The 15,068-nt window shown below is 34.6% G+C and overlaps 1 protein-coding gene across 1 annotated transcript in view; it reads left to right on the top strand.

Moving 5' to 3' along the window:
• The window catches only part of Kdm5a (lysine demethylase 5A), an 87,397-nt gene that overhangs the window by 68,719 nt on the left and 3,610 nt on the right, over positions 1 to 15,068 (top strand). Inside the window, exons 25-27 of the mRNA XM_076853951.1 lie at positions 4,558 to 4,717; positions 6,295 to 6,515; positions 8,461 to 8,871. Coding sequence (XP_076710066.1) covers positions 4,558 to 4,717; positions 6,295 to 6,515; positions 8,461 to 8,871 — 792 coding nt within the window. The remainder of the gene's footprint in view (positions 1 to 4,557; positions 4,718 to 6,294; positions 6,516 to 8,460; positions 8,872 to 15,068) is intronic.

The following is a 15,068-nucleotide window of genomic DNA, read 5'->3' as shown; positions in this document are numbered from 1 at the left end:
GGCTTTGCTTTGAAGCACATCAATAACCTATGAAAACAAAACATCAAAAGTATTGCATGGATCAAAACTGGTTTGAAACCTGGCGTGGTGGGACATGCCTGTAATCCCAGTGGCTTGGGAGGCTGAGACAGGAGGATTGCGAGTTCAAAGTTAGCCTCAGCAATGATGAACTCTAAGCAACTCAGTGAGACCCTGTCTCTAAATAAAATACAAAATAGGGCTGGAGATGTGGTTCTGTGGTCAAGTACCCCTCAATCCCTGGTCCCCTCCCCCAAAACAAAACAAAACAGGTTTGATGTTTTTAATTCTATTTTTTCAGTTGTCTATGGACCTTGCTTATTTATTATTTATTTATTTATTTATTTATTTATTTATTATGTGGTGCTGAGAATAAACCCAGTGCTTCACACATGCTAGGCAAGCGCTCTACCACTGAGTAACAACTCCAGCCCCAATTAGTTCTATTTTTTTTGCAGAATTTATATGAGAGTTAGTTTACAGTCTCTTTGGAGAGGGTATTGGCAGGGTAGAAAAACAATATTGTGGATTTTTGTAGTGTCAACAATGTATTTGACAACCTAGAAAAGTGGAAGAATAGAGGCAAGATTTACAGTAATCTAAGGTTAAATTTACATTGATGTTGGTATCTGTACATGAAAAAAAATAGACTTGATCATTCATTTTCTCATAGAATATGTGCTTACTGTGTAATGACATTCTCTCTCTTTTTTTTTTGGAGACAAATGCCTGCTGTGTTGTCCAGTCACAAACTGACTTGTGTGATGAAAATTTTATTTGCAGAATTATTTGCATTTGGCTTGATGTTTTTCCCCTTTGCATGATGTCCCCTGCTATGATCATGAATTCAGACTTAAAATACTTTGAATTTAATATATTTGCTTGAAGAAGAGTCCCTATCAGTTTAGGAATAAAGTAAAACAATTATTATAAAATAAAATGAGTCATTCAATTTTAGTTACCATTTAAAAATTAAAACAGGTGGTTTGTCCTTTGTATTATTTAATTACTTCATTTGAATGTAAAATGAATCACCACTAAAATACTTTGAGCAGCATTAAGAAAATCATTACTTAGGAAATCATTTATTTAATGTTGAAGCAAAGTTTCATGGATCTTTTGGAATTGTGTCTGGGATAACCTTTTTGGAAATTATCCATGATTATTTTCTTTTAAATTATATTATTTACCTTTACTGAAACTCTTTGTCCATATTATAGTTTATATTTTGCAAATACACATCAGAAAGGAGGATATAGAACAGAAGTAGGTATTACCTCCCAGAATGCTCACTTTAGAGAAAGGTAAGTTAAGCATTTAGATTCTTTCACAGTTTTTTCTTCACACTGGTTAATACTTTGGGGTAGCTTGACCTTGGGTGGAAATATAGTGGAGTTTGCCAGAAGTTATTTTGTTGTTGTTGTTATTGTAGTTAGTTTGTTTTGGGGAGGCTTCAGGGAATTGAAACCAAGGGCACTAACCAATGAGCCACATCTCTGGCTTTGCATAAAAGCGCCCCCCCCCCCCCCACTTTTTGAGATAGGGTCTCTAAATTGCTGAGGCTGGTCTCAAACCTGTTATCCTGCTCAGCTTCCCATGTGGCTGAGATTATAGGCACACCTGACTGAGATTTTTTGTTGACTTAATATTAGAGGACAGTGACAGATCTTTGTGTAAAACAATTTCTTGGTGAGAGACCATTCTGCCTTGCTTGCTGATTTGCCATGTTTGGGACCAAACTGTAAATTTCCTTTTAGGGAGAGTAATTTTTTTAAAAAGTAATTTTAAAATTGACCAACAGAAATCACACATATTTATGATATATAATATGATCCTTTTATACACACACACACACATACATGGTACTTCTCATGTTTTATACTTCACACTGGGAAAGGAATTGAAAGTAAATTTATTTATCCTTTCATTAATTTTCATCATTGTTTTCTAATCACTATCTTTTTTTTTTTTTTTTTTTTGTCTCTTTGGTACTAAAACACTATACTTTCTATTTATTTATTTATTTATTTGTCTTTTTGGTACTAGGGATTGAACCTAAGGGACACTTTACCACTTATACATCCTCAGCCCTTTTTTATTTTGAAACAGGGTCTTGCTATGTTGCTTAGGGCTTAAGTTGCTGAAGCTGGCCTTGAACTTGTGATCATCCTGCCTTACCCTCCAAAGTTACTGAAATTACAGGTGTGCACCAACATGCCTGGCTTTTCATTTTGAAAGCTTTCCTGTATGAGTTAAAATGAAATGAATAGTGTCCAAATAAGAAAAATAATTTCAATCAGTGAGAAGAAGCATCTGGGAACTGAAGTAGAAAGTTTTACTATGTTGTCTTTTGCCTTTTAGGTTTTAAATTCTTGAGAAGGAAAGAAGATTGTGGACTATTCTTAAATTCTTAGCAAGTGGCATTGTTTTACAGATTTCTCTTATGAACCATTTTTCTTCTAAGTAGTCCTTTTCATAACTAACCATTACTTTGAAACTTACAGGCTTTAGAAAGTATCCTGTTTAAGGATAGCTTCATGATGAACAATAGATCTTCCTATCATGTACCCTAAAAGAGAATCAGGATTTGGGTTAGTCATTAAGCTATTTTTACTGAACTTCTAACACACTCTTTTATATTCTGCTTTATAATTCTGGGACTGGAATACACACCAGGGATTGCCAAGCTTTTTCTATAAAGGACTAGATAGTAAATTTTAAGGTCTCTTTTGTTGCTGCTGCTTCCCACTTCTCCCTCCCTCCTTTTTTTCCCTTTCTCCCTTCCTTCTTTTCCTCTTTAAAAATCTTCAAATTACTTTTACCTCATGATCCATACAAAAACACAGTCCATACAAAAACAGGCTGCCAACTGGGTCTAGCCCACAGGCAATAGTTTGCCAACTCTTGCTTTACACATTTGTCCTTTGACTCTTTTGACAGTAGGAGACATTAGAAAATATTATTCCATGTTTTTGTTATAATCATTTTGTGTATGTGTGTGTGTATATTTTTTAATCATGGCATAGGCAACTGATTGAAATTTCTAACCCTTACCTCCCTTCCCTGTCTTTCCCCTTCCCCAAACCAACATTATTGTCTTCTGTCAGAGGTAGCAGAACTTAACTGGCCAGTAGTTCCTCCTCAGAAGTCTGCATTCCAACTCTGTAGGGCTGCTTCCTTAAGCCTTTAGGTTTTTATAACGCCCCCAACTCTAGAGATGATAGTTCATTTAAGTTTGAGGCCGGTCTCAGCAACTTAGGGAGACTGTGTCTCAAAATAAAAATAAAAAGGACTAGGGATGTAGTTCAGTAGTAGGGCAGTCCTGGGTTCAATTTCCAGTATATTGAATAAACAAACAAACAAAAACCTCTGTCTAAATACCTGGTGTGATTTCTGTTTTCCTGACTACTCTCTGACCTTTAAGCTATATAGGTGAGCTTGTAAAAACAAATTCTGTGAAAAATCATCTGAGACCTAATTAGAGCTGTCAGAGTTGTATAGTTTGTATATTGTCAGTCTCTTTATTATATTAAGAACAAATGGGGGCCTGGGGATGTGGCTCAAGCGGTAGCGCGCTTGCCTGGCATGCCTGCGATCCGGGTTCGATCCTCAGCACCATATACAAACAAAGATGTTGTGTCTGCCGAAAACTAAAAAATAAATATTAAAAAATTCTCTCTCTTTCTCTCTCTCTCTCTCTCAAAAAAAAAAAAAAAAAAAAAGAACAAATGGGAAGATAGTAGGGTTTGGAAACTTAGGATTAAATGGTGTTTTAAGATGTCACTTCTAGGGCTGGGGTTGTGGCTCAGCGGTAGAGCACTTGCCTAGCATGTGTGAGGCACTGGGTTCGATCCTCAACACCACATAAAAGCAATTAAATAAGCCAGGTGCAGTGGCGCATGCCTGTAATCCCAGTGGCTCAGGAGGCTGATGCAGGAGGATTGTGAGTTCAAAGCCCACTTCAGCAAAATTGAGGTGCTAAGCAACTTAGATCCTGTCTCTTAAAAAAAAATACAAAATAAGTCTGTGGCTCCGTAGTTGAATGCCCTTTAGTTCAATCCCTGGTTATCCCTTGCCACACACACCCCCCAAAAAAAGAAGAGAAAAACATAAAACAAAGGTATTGTGTCCATTTACAACTTAAAAAATAAGTTAAAAAATAATGTCACCTCTAAACTTTTATTTTCTTTTTAAAGGATCAGTATTCCTTAACTTGTTGTTGTAGAATACCCACTTGTTTGTGGGTTGTAGACATTATAGAAGGTAGACTACTTAATTGTATATTTTTTGTAGGTGTATTATCTCTGTGGATTACTATTTTTTAGCTTTACTTTCCCTTTTGGTTTGAATTTTAATTTTTACTTTTTTTTAATCCTCCATGAACATTTTATATTTTATTTAATGTCATATAATTAATTTTAATGTCATATTTTTAGTATGTTATGTTAGAAGCTTCCTAAAAACCAATTTTAGATTTTTACATTAGGATAAGCTATGTGGTTAACTAATTCTGAACACCTTTTATTGTTTCTTCTTCAGGACACAGCCAGTGTGAAGTCCTCTAGTAGTCTAGAACCCAATCTTTTTTGTGATGAAGAAATTCCCATCAAGTCTGAGGAAGTAGTAACTCACATGTGGACTGCACCTTCATTCTGTGCAGAACATGCTTATTCTTCTGCTTCTAAGAGTTGTTCTCAAGGTATTACCTTAAAAAAAAAAAAAATCCAGAGAAAATAAGTCTAAAATGAGAAGAAGGGTTGTATTGTATTATTCAAGACTGTGAATCCCTCTTGAATTGAGTATGATGCCTACCATGAAATGCTAATAGAACCTGAAAACACTATTTTGGGAAATCTATTCTCTATTTTCATTTTCTATCATTAGATAATCTAAAAATGAACATAGAATTATAGAGTTCTAATGAGAACTTTAAATTCCATATGATCACATATCTCATTTTTATAAAATTGCTGTTAGGCATTTTAGCCTCCATTTGATCATTACCAATTGTTGAAAGATTCACTGCTCTCTAAGAATATTCATTTTGGGTTGGGTAGCTTTAATTGTTAGAAAAGTTCTTCCTTTCCTTGGTGGATGATTTCTCCATGATGTTTGCTTTTCTTTTGCCTAGTAAAAATAAATTCATCCTGCTTTGTGTTACAACACTGTAATATGGAAAATGTCTCTCTCTCTAATAAATTTTTAAGATTTTATGGAAAAACATATTACAGTCTATTCATTTGGAAGATAACCATTTTTTAGTATATATGCAGTACTGGTGATTGAATACAGGGCATCATGCATGCTAGGCAAGCACTCTAGCATTGAGCTCCCTCCCTACCCCTGGCTCCCCATACACCCCTTTTTAAAAATTTTTTTAGACGGAGTCTCACTAAGTTGCCAAAACTGGCCTCAGACTTGAAATTCTCCTGCCTCCACCTCCTGAGTATCGAGATTAACCTCCTGAGTATCTGAGATTACAAGCATCTGCCACTGTGACTAGCCAACCATTTATTTATATAGGGCAGCTGACTGCTTAATCTTTTGGTATAGTCTAAAATGGAGACTGGGTAAGAGATTGTGCAGTAGTCAGGATAAAGAAACAATTTTAAAGTGGCCTTTGGCATTGTAGATCTTTTTGTATTTGTTTTAAATTTCATTTTCACTTTCTAAGATGTAGTGGTGTGTGCTTGTAATCCCAACTACTAGGGAGGCTGAGGCAGAAAGATCACTTGAGCTTAAGAGTTTGAGGCCATTCTCAGAAGCATTCTAAAACCTCATCTCAAAAAATAAGAAAATGCCCGGTGCAGTTGTGCACTCCTGTAATCCCAATGACTTGGGAGGCTGAGATAGGAGGATCTTAAATTCAAAGCCAGCCTCAGCTATTTAGTGAGGCCCTAAGCAACTCAGTGAGACCCTGTCTCTAAATAAAATACAGAGGGGCTGGGGATGTGGGTCAGTGGTTAAATTGAGTTCAAGCCCTGGTACCAAAAAAAAAAAAAGGACTGGGTTTGTGGCTCAGTGATAGAGCACTTGTCTAAGCATGTGTGAGGCACTGGGTTCAATCTTCAGCCCCACATGTGAGTAAATAAATAGTTATTTAAAAATAAAAAACGAAACAAACTTTATTTTACTTTTATACTGATATAATGAATCCAGATATCTGAAGTCAGTGTAGGAGGAGGGGGAGACCCATTTTGTTCAACATTTACTTTGAAAAAATTACATTTTTCCATGGTTCTCAGTTTTCTGTCTTGTGGTACTTTTTTATAAAAGGTTCTAGCACTCCAAGAAAACAACCTCGGAAGAGCCCTTTGGTTCCTCGAAGTTTGGAACCTCCAGTGTTGGAGTTGTCACCTGGAGCTAAAGCCCAGCTGGAAGAGCTCATGATGGTTGGAGACCTCCTAGAAGTATCTCTAGATGAAACACAACACATATGGAGGATTTTGCAGGCCACCCACCCACCCTCAGAAGACAGATTCCTACATATCATGGAAGTACGGATTTACTGCTAACTTAAATAATGGTTTTAAAACCATGAAAATGCCCCAATTCCTTAGATAGTAAACTGGAGGATGACTGAGGGGGGAGTAATCTGGCTGTCATGCTCTCCCACTTAAGCCCAGAATAATTCTGCTTTATGATTTTCTTTATTGCTATTTTATGTAATATTAATTTTTGTGATTATGGTGTTTGTTTTATTACTATTGGTTTTTAAAATTTTCTATAAAAGGCTATTTTTGTAAAAATTCTTTTTTTTTCCCTTAGGGCAATTGAAAACAACTAGTTTAAAACAGTCTCCTTAGCCCAGCCTTCCACTTTTGGAATGCCCAATATTAGGCAAGAAAATGTAGTGGTTAAAAAAAAAAAAGAATCAAGGGTATGGTTAAATAGAACTGGATTGGATGGGAGAGAGAGTTCATATTTGTATATTATACTTTCATAGCAGTTTGTAATTCATATAGTGTTTTTACATGCATGATCTCATTTGATTTTTACCATAATCCTGAAGAGGCAGGGGAAGAATAGGGCAAGTATTAACCCCATTCTTCATATTGAGAAATTAACAATCAGAGAGATGGAAAGTTAAGATCACACATCTAATAAGAATTAACATACTTAATTCCTAACTCCAAATATTCTTTTCATTATCCTCCTGGTTTCCTGTACTGGAGTCAGTGGTACAGTGACACCAATTGTTGATACAAATGCATTTAGGGTACTATAATTTGGTTTTGGTTTGGAGGAAAAAATCTAAGGTATCCTAATTTAAATAGTGTTTTCTAGTCTACAGATCATTTTCTTCACATCCATTATCTCATATGGTCTTCTTTATTACATACAAGGAAACTCAAAGTATTATGAGGTTACATATGTTGTTCAAGGTGTGATAAACTTGAGGCATTTATAATACAGCAGATTCTACAATTCTTAGGTTCCTGTCAAAGATTCTCAAGTCTCAAATCTGCAGAAAAATGAATTCTCAATGTTTACCTTAAGAATAATCAAGTTTACATTTTTAGGTATTTCTTTTTCTAACCCCTGCATATCTTTCTGTTATCAGACATATTTTTTCTGTTAAAATTTTTAATGTTTATTACATTGGTGAATAATGGCAACAGTGTTAGAAAGTTGAAAACTGAAATTTTGTTTTTGTTTTTGTTTTGGTACTCTTGATTGAACCCAGGGGTGCTGAACTGCTGAGCTACATCCCCAGCCCTTTTATTTTTTATTTTGAGACAGGATCTCACTAAGTTGTATAGGGTCTTGGTAAGGGGCTGAGACTGGTTTCAAACTTGCAGTTCTCCTGCCTCATCCTCCTGAGTCACGGGGATTATAGGCATGTGCCACTAATGTGTCATCATAAAGTGACAGTTTTTTGCATTGTCACATAAACTAGTTTCTAATCCTTGCCGAAGTCACTAAATACCCTTTGTAATGAGATCATGGAGACAGACTTATCTATTTTCCTGGTATTTTTGATAACTACTTAACCACCAAGAATTTATTGAGTTAATAAAGAACTTTTTTGGGGGCTGGGGATGTGGCTCAAGCGGTAGTGCGCTCGCCTGGCATGCGTGCAGCCCGGGTTCAATACTCGGCACCACGTACAAAACAAAGATGTTGTGTCTGCCAATAACTAAAAAATAAATATTAAAATTCTCTTTCTCTCTCTCTCTCTCTCTCTCTCTCTCTCTCGCTCTCTCTCTCTCTCTCTCTCTCTCCTTAAAAAAAAAATTAGAAAAAGAACTTTTTGCAAACAAACTCTATACACATTAAACAACAAATTTCCATTTCTTCTTGCCTCACCCCCAGTAACATCAATTCTATTTTTCTACTTTGTGTCTCTGACTTTGCCTGTTCTAAGTACCTCATGTAAGAGAATGACACTGATTTTAAATGCCTTGCTTTAAAATTGTTTCTGATTTTATATCTTTGAAGGATGATAGCATGGAAGAGAAACCATTAAAAATGAAAGGCAAGGACTCTTCAGAGAAGAAACGTAAGCGGAAGCTAGAAAAGGCAGAACAACTTTTCGGAGAAGGAAAACAGAAATCCAAGGAGCTGAAGAAAATGGACAAACCTAAAAAGAAGAAATTAAAGTTAAATGCAGACAAATCAAAGGAGCTGAACAAACTGGCCAAGAAACTGGCAAAAGAAGAAGAGAGAAAGAAAAAGAAAGAAAAGGCTGCTGCAGCCAAAGTTGAACTTGTTAAAGAGAGTACTGAAAAGAAAAGAGAGAAAAAAGTGCTGGACATCCCCTCAAAGTATGACTGGTCAGGAGCAGAGGAATCTGATGATGAGAATGCTGTATGTGCTGCACAAAACTGCCAAAGGCCCTGTAAGGACAAGGTGAGTTCCAACTTTTTATAGGTGTGAGACAGGTCAAAAACAAGTTATAGAGACTTATGTTTGATGTGTTAATAATATAATTATGATCCAGGATTTGGATTTCCAACATATGTGTTTTTTTAATTTCTATAAAATGTTTTGAATGGTGAGGCTCCTAGATCATTATGTTTAATAGAAGAAATGTTTTCTTTTTTAAAAAAAATTACATACTTAGTGAACATAATAGATAGGAACATAGAGAAGGTATATGACATTTCCTGGCAAACAGAGCATTTCACATATAGTGGGCAGAACAAATTTTAAAATAAGTCTTATATCTTTCCTGTAGGGCAACTTAGAACTTTTCAGTTAGCTCTACGGCAGCCTGAAAAAATCACGGGCCAGTATTTTATATTAAGAGCTTTAGCAAATTGCAGTAATATTTTTTTCCAAAAGACCTAAAACTTTTCATTTCTTATCCACACTCAGGCTCATGTGTATTTGTTGACTGAATAGAATATGATCTTTTAAAAAATATTTTTTAAGTTGTGGATGGACACACAATATTTTTATTTATTTTTATGTGGTGCTGAGGATTGAACCCAGTGCATTACACATGTGAGGCAAGTGATTTACCATTGAGCTACAGCCCCAGCCCCAGAATATGATTTTTTAAAAAAATTCTTTGTAACAAATAACTCAGACCTTTATAGGTATTATTTAAAATTTTTTCAGTCTTAAATTTTAATATAGTAATTCAGTATTGGCATTCTTAAGTTAATATTGATATGAACTTATGAGAAAAATGGACAGAATTTATAAAAAATCTCAGGTCTTTAAATGATTAGAGGCATCTATTATTCTCATCAAGAATATTAACAAATTCATAGTTTTATTTATTATGCTCAATGTACTCTTGGTATTTAGAATTTTAATAGCTCTTCAATTTTAAAGTCTGAGCAGAATAAATAAAACTGCATCACTATTCCCTACAGGTTGTATCCCAACTATCTTCTCAGTCAGGTACTTACACATTTTTAAAGACTGAAGGGACCAAGCAGTCACTTTGTTCAGGCTCCTCATTTTACAAATGATGGAATTGGGAACTCAGAAAAGATAAACCCTGTGACCAAAGTCATAGAGCAAGAACCCTGCCTCTCTGGTCCCAAACTAGGTTTTCCACTAGTATCCCAGCTCTGTGGATAAGTCCTAAGATGTAAGTACAGCAACACATTCCTAAAATGACACTTAATACTTAGTTTTATTTTAGGGGCTTTCCATTCACTTTTGGAAAATGAATTAAGAGTAAAATATTTATCCCATAATCTAATTTTTCAAGGATAGCAGCTATAAATACTTAAATGTGTTTGCTTCCTCAATTTTCTATAGTTTATTTTATATCATTGTCATACTGTCTCTTCACTTTCTTGCTTTATTCATTTCATAAACATTTTTCTATATTATAAACATTTTAAAGATTCATTAGATTTGTTAATATATGTATGAATTATTTTAATCTTTCATTTTGAATCTATTTTCTTCCAGAGTTGTTACTTAAAAGACTGGGAGGGTCAACTGTTTCTCTTTGGGTACTAAAGTATTAACAGCTCAGTGTTGGCAGAACCTTTTTCTTTTATTCAATTTTATGGCAGTTTCAAGACTAGTGGTGAGATAGGGTATTTCTCTTATAAGCTTTTTAAATCATTCTTCCTATAATTTTTATATACATAATGAACCCTTTGTCTTCTCTTTTTTGTCCTTGTCAGTTAATCTTTCCTCTCTTCTCTGCTCACACTTAAATATGATTCTTTTCATCTATTATCCCTATCATTTTCCTATTAACATATAAACACTACAGGCAGTTTTTGTTGTCATTTGTTCTAAAATTAAATATAAATTAACACATGCCTGGAAAAACATGAAATTATCTCTGTGAATGCACTTGTTAACAAAAAATGCAGTGTGTTAAGAGGTGATCATTACTTTTCCATAGATCCTGAAATTTATTCTTGACATCATAGATATTTTTATAGGAACATTTTGATGGAGCAAAGATTTAGTGGAGTGTTCAGAGAAAATGTCTATTTTAACTCTAACCCTTGCCGTGTCACTAGCTTATATAAATTATACTTAGTGTTATTTTTCTCTGTTGAATTTTTTTTTTGGTGGGGGATACCAGAGATTGAACTCGGGGACACTCAATCACTGAGCCACATCCCCAGCCCTATTTTTTGTATTTATTTAGAGACAGGGTCTCACTGAGTTGCATAGTACCTTGCTTTTGCTGAGACTGGCTTTGAACTCTTGATACTTATGCCTCAGACTCCTGAGCTGCTGAGGCTACAGGTGTGTGCCACCTCCCCGATTGTTGAATTTTTTTTTTTAAGTTGTAGGTGGACACAGTACCTTTATTTAATTTTTTTATTTATATGTGGTGCTGAGGATTGAACCCAGTGCCTCACACATGCTAAATCAGCACTCTAACTGAGCTACAACCCTAGTCCCTCTGTGTTGAATTTTAAACAGATTATTTCAGATTATAAATGTTTCACATGTCATTGCTAGTTTGAAACTTTTGTGATTCTCTGTTTATTCTTGACATTAGCTTCACTAAATATTTGGTACATTTCTTTTAAAATTTTTAAAAAGAATTTTAAAACTTCTCAGTTTGTAGCATTTTTCTATGAAAATGTAATTAATGCACAGCACACATCTTTAGAACAAAATGATGAGAAGAAAAGAATGCTTTATAGGGAAGTCTGTTCTTTAAATATCATGCAGCAAGAAATAACTTCTAGGGTTCATTTTTAGGACATTTTTCTAACCTGTAATTACTATTACTTTGTCCTAAAATTTTGCAGATTGAGAAATATTCTTTTAAAAATTAGAAGAATGGTTACTCAATTGTACCTACCCTCATTTTTTTTTTAAAGAGAGAGAGAGAGAGAATTTTTCAATATTTATTTTTCAGTTTTCAGTGGACACAACAACTTTATTTTATTTTTATGTGGTGCTGAGGATCAAACCAGCGCCCCACGCATGCCAGGTGAGCGCATTACCACTTGAGCCACATCCCCAGCCCAAGCCTCATTTTTAAGATGTTTTAGAAAGAATAAAAAAAAGATAATATCAGAATATTATAAAATGATTTTTAAAACTATCTCTTCCATCAATTACCAAATTCAAGATGAAATTAACTTTAAAACAATAACTGTTTTTAAAAAATTAGTTTAAAAAGCAAGTATTTTCTCCCCGAAATATGCTACTTCTTCAATCTTATTGGTACAAAGAATAAAACAAATTAACATTGAGAACAACTTCTTTGGGGCTAATACTTAAGTAGCACTTTTTTTTAGTGTTAGAGTAAATACTTAATCATTTTATATATACAAATAGACTTTCCCTCCTCTTCTACTTTTTTATTCTCTTACTGTGGTGTTTTTCTTTACCCATTACTACTTCCTTAGTTAAAAGATTTAAATTTATTAATTTGTGCCCCTCACATTTACTATTTGTTAGCCACTCAGATTTTAAAGATGATTTTCATGGGGTGTTTCCTTAACCAAAGTATTTGCATTTTTAGTGACTTTACCTGTTCATAACTCTGATAGCATAGATTATCAAAGTCTGGATTAAGTAAATGTGTAACACACACATACATACACACACACACACACACACACACACACACACACTCACTCATGCACACATTTGAGATAGGGTTATTAACTATTCTAATTCACCAGGGACTTTACCAGTTTAAACACTGTTATTCCACCTACTGGCAAATTTATCATTCCTGGGCACACTGGGAATCTACCCCAGACAATAGGTTGTATAATAATTTTTCTTGATGATAAAGCAAGAAAAGAAACAAAAAATAGTTCTTCTCTTATCAATATTTTTATCATAACCATCTATTAATCAAACTTGAGTTTCACTTTTGTTTGAAAAAGCCCATAGAATCATAAAGCACACTAAAGTTTGGAATGTCAACTGAATCCACAGAAGATTTTGACACAGGGGCAACAGATTACTTAGTAACTTGAAAACTCAAAAACATACAATTTGGCTAACTGGGGTTTGGGGATATAGCTCAGTTGTTAAGAGTGCTTGCCTAGCATGCATAAAGCCCTGAGTTCAATCCCCAGCACCATGAAAACCAAAATAATAATTATAATTTGGGTAACTGCATGTGAGTTCTATCTATAATAGTCATTTTTTCCTTCACTAGAAAAGGTGCTTAGTGAGTCACAAAATAATTATAAAAAAACTTAACAGAAAGCCTGATGTGGTGGTCATGCCTATAGTCCCAACTGTTTGGGAGGCTGACATAGGAGGATCACTTTAGTCCAGCCTGGGCATATAGCAAGACCCCATCTCTTAAAATAGCAACAACATAAAAAATGTCTGGGATGTGTTCAATTGACAGATAACAGACTTTATATTACATTTTAAATAGGTTTTTGTGTACAGGTGGGAAATTGTGTATATATATTTTCTTTTGAAATCATGGGAGAGCTAGGCTTAGGAGGGAACTTGCAGTCCATATCACAAAAGGGAAAATAACATCTTCATTCTTGAAAAAGAATGGTCAGTTTAATTTTGTGAAATTTGAAACCAATGACTATAATGCAAAAGTAGATTTAAAAAGACATGAGAAAGCTGGGCACACTGGCACATGCCTATAATCACAGCTACTTGGGAGGATGAGGCAAAAGGATCACAAGTTCAAAGCCAGCCTCTGCAACTTAATGAGACCCTTTCCCAAAATAAAAAATGAAAAGGGCTGTGGATGAGACTCAGTGGTAAAATGCTTTTGGGTTCAACACCTGGTACCAGAAAAAAGGACACGGGACATTTTTCTTGATAATGAATACTGATAGATAAATCGGTAACTTTTTTTTGGATTAGCATGAATTATAATTGAATTGAATTATCTATTGGTTTAGGGGTAGCATTATGAAACAACGTAATATTCTCAGATCTAAGCATCTAAAGAAAAACAGCTTATCTTTTCAATCCCCTTTACCAGTTCCAAACAAAACACTTATCCTGAGTTCACCTTTTATACAATTAGCACTTTGTAAGCCTTTACCTGTTTGCAGTACCTTTATTTCTACTTTGCTGTATTTGAGCCATTATTTCCCTAGTTTGTCTTTGATTAGTGTGCTCCAAAAAGAATATTATGATTAATTTGTTTATTGAACAGACTTCAGAAGTGAAACATTATACAGTTATACAGTAAAAATGGATTTAGGAAGTAATTGATGTTTCAATTTACAGGAAGAAGGTATTACAAAGAGGCAATGGTGATAGTCAAATTTAGAATATATAAGAACCACTTGGAAGCCAGGTGCTGTATTATGTACTTGCAGTTCCAGTTCCAGCTACTTAGGAGGCTGAGGCAGGCATATCAGAAGTTTTAAGACTAGCCTGGACAATATAGCAAGACTGTGTCACAAAAACAGACAAGCAAACAAAAATCAGGTGGGGAACTTATTGAAAATGTAGGCTTCTGATTCATAATGCCCATATACTTTGAGTCTGGGATGGGTTCCAGCTACTTTTTTTTTTTTTTAAGTTGTAGATGGACACAATATCTTTATTTTATATTATTTGCTTATGTGATGCTGAGGATAAACCCCAGTTTCTCACACATGCAAGGAAAGTGCTCCACCACTGACCTACAACTCCAGCCTCCCAGCTACATTTTTAATGAACTATCGAGTGATTCTGATGGAAGAGGTGACGCAATGCTACAGGCAGTTTTATAGGCAGGGAAATTGAGTGAGGTTAAATGGCTAGACTAAAATTATATATACCAGAGTTCAGAACTTCTGAGTGCAGTAATCTTTATACTTTTAATATTGTCTCTTAAGATCTAGAACTCTAAAATAGGAATAATAAAGACCAAAAAAATTATTGTACAAATTATCTTCCCTATCCTTTGTTAAAAGTCTAAAATTACAGACACGACTATCATGGTTTTGGTAATTTTTATAGGGCATGGAAACTAATTTTGAAAATTACTCACTTTCCTAGAATGAAACTCATTTATCTAGCCAAAACTTCCATTGTTCTTTCTCAAGCTGTGCTGAAGTGCTTCTTTGATCCCTTTGTATTCCTTACTTTGCTATGATAAAGCTCATGGTTTAAGTGGCTTCCTGTATTGCCAATGAAATGATCAGTGTTTGTATGAGAGAATAAGCTCTTTT

The sequence above is a fragment of the Callospermophilus lateralis genome, chromosome 4 (genome assembly GCF_048772815.1).
Source record: "Callospermophilus lateralis isolate mCalLat2 chromosome 4, mCalLat2.hap1, whole genome shotgun sequence".
Taxonomy (NCBI): Eukaryota; Metazoa; Chordata; class Mammalia; order Rodentia; family Sciuridae; genus Callospermophilus; species Callospermophilus lateralis.
This window is presented reverse-complemented; position numbering and strand designations above follow the sequence as displayed.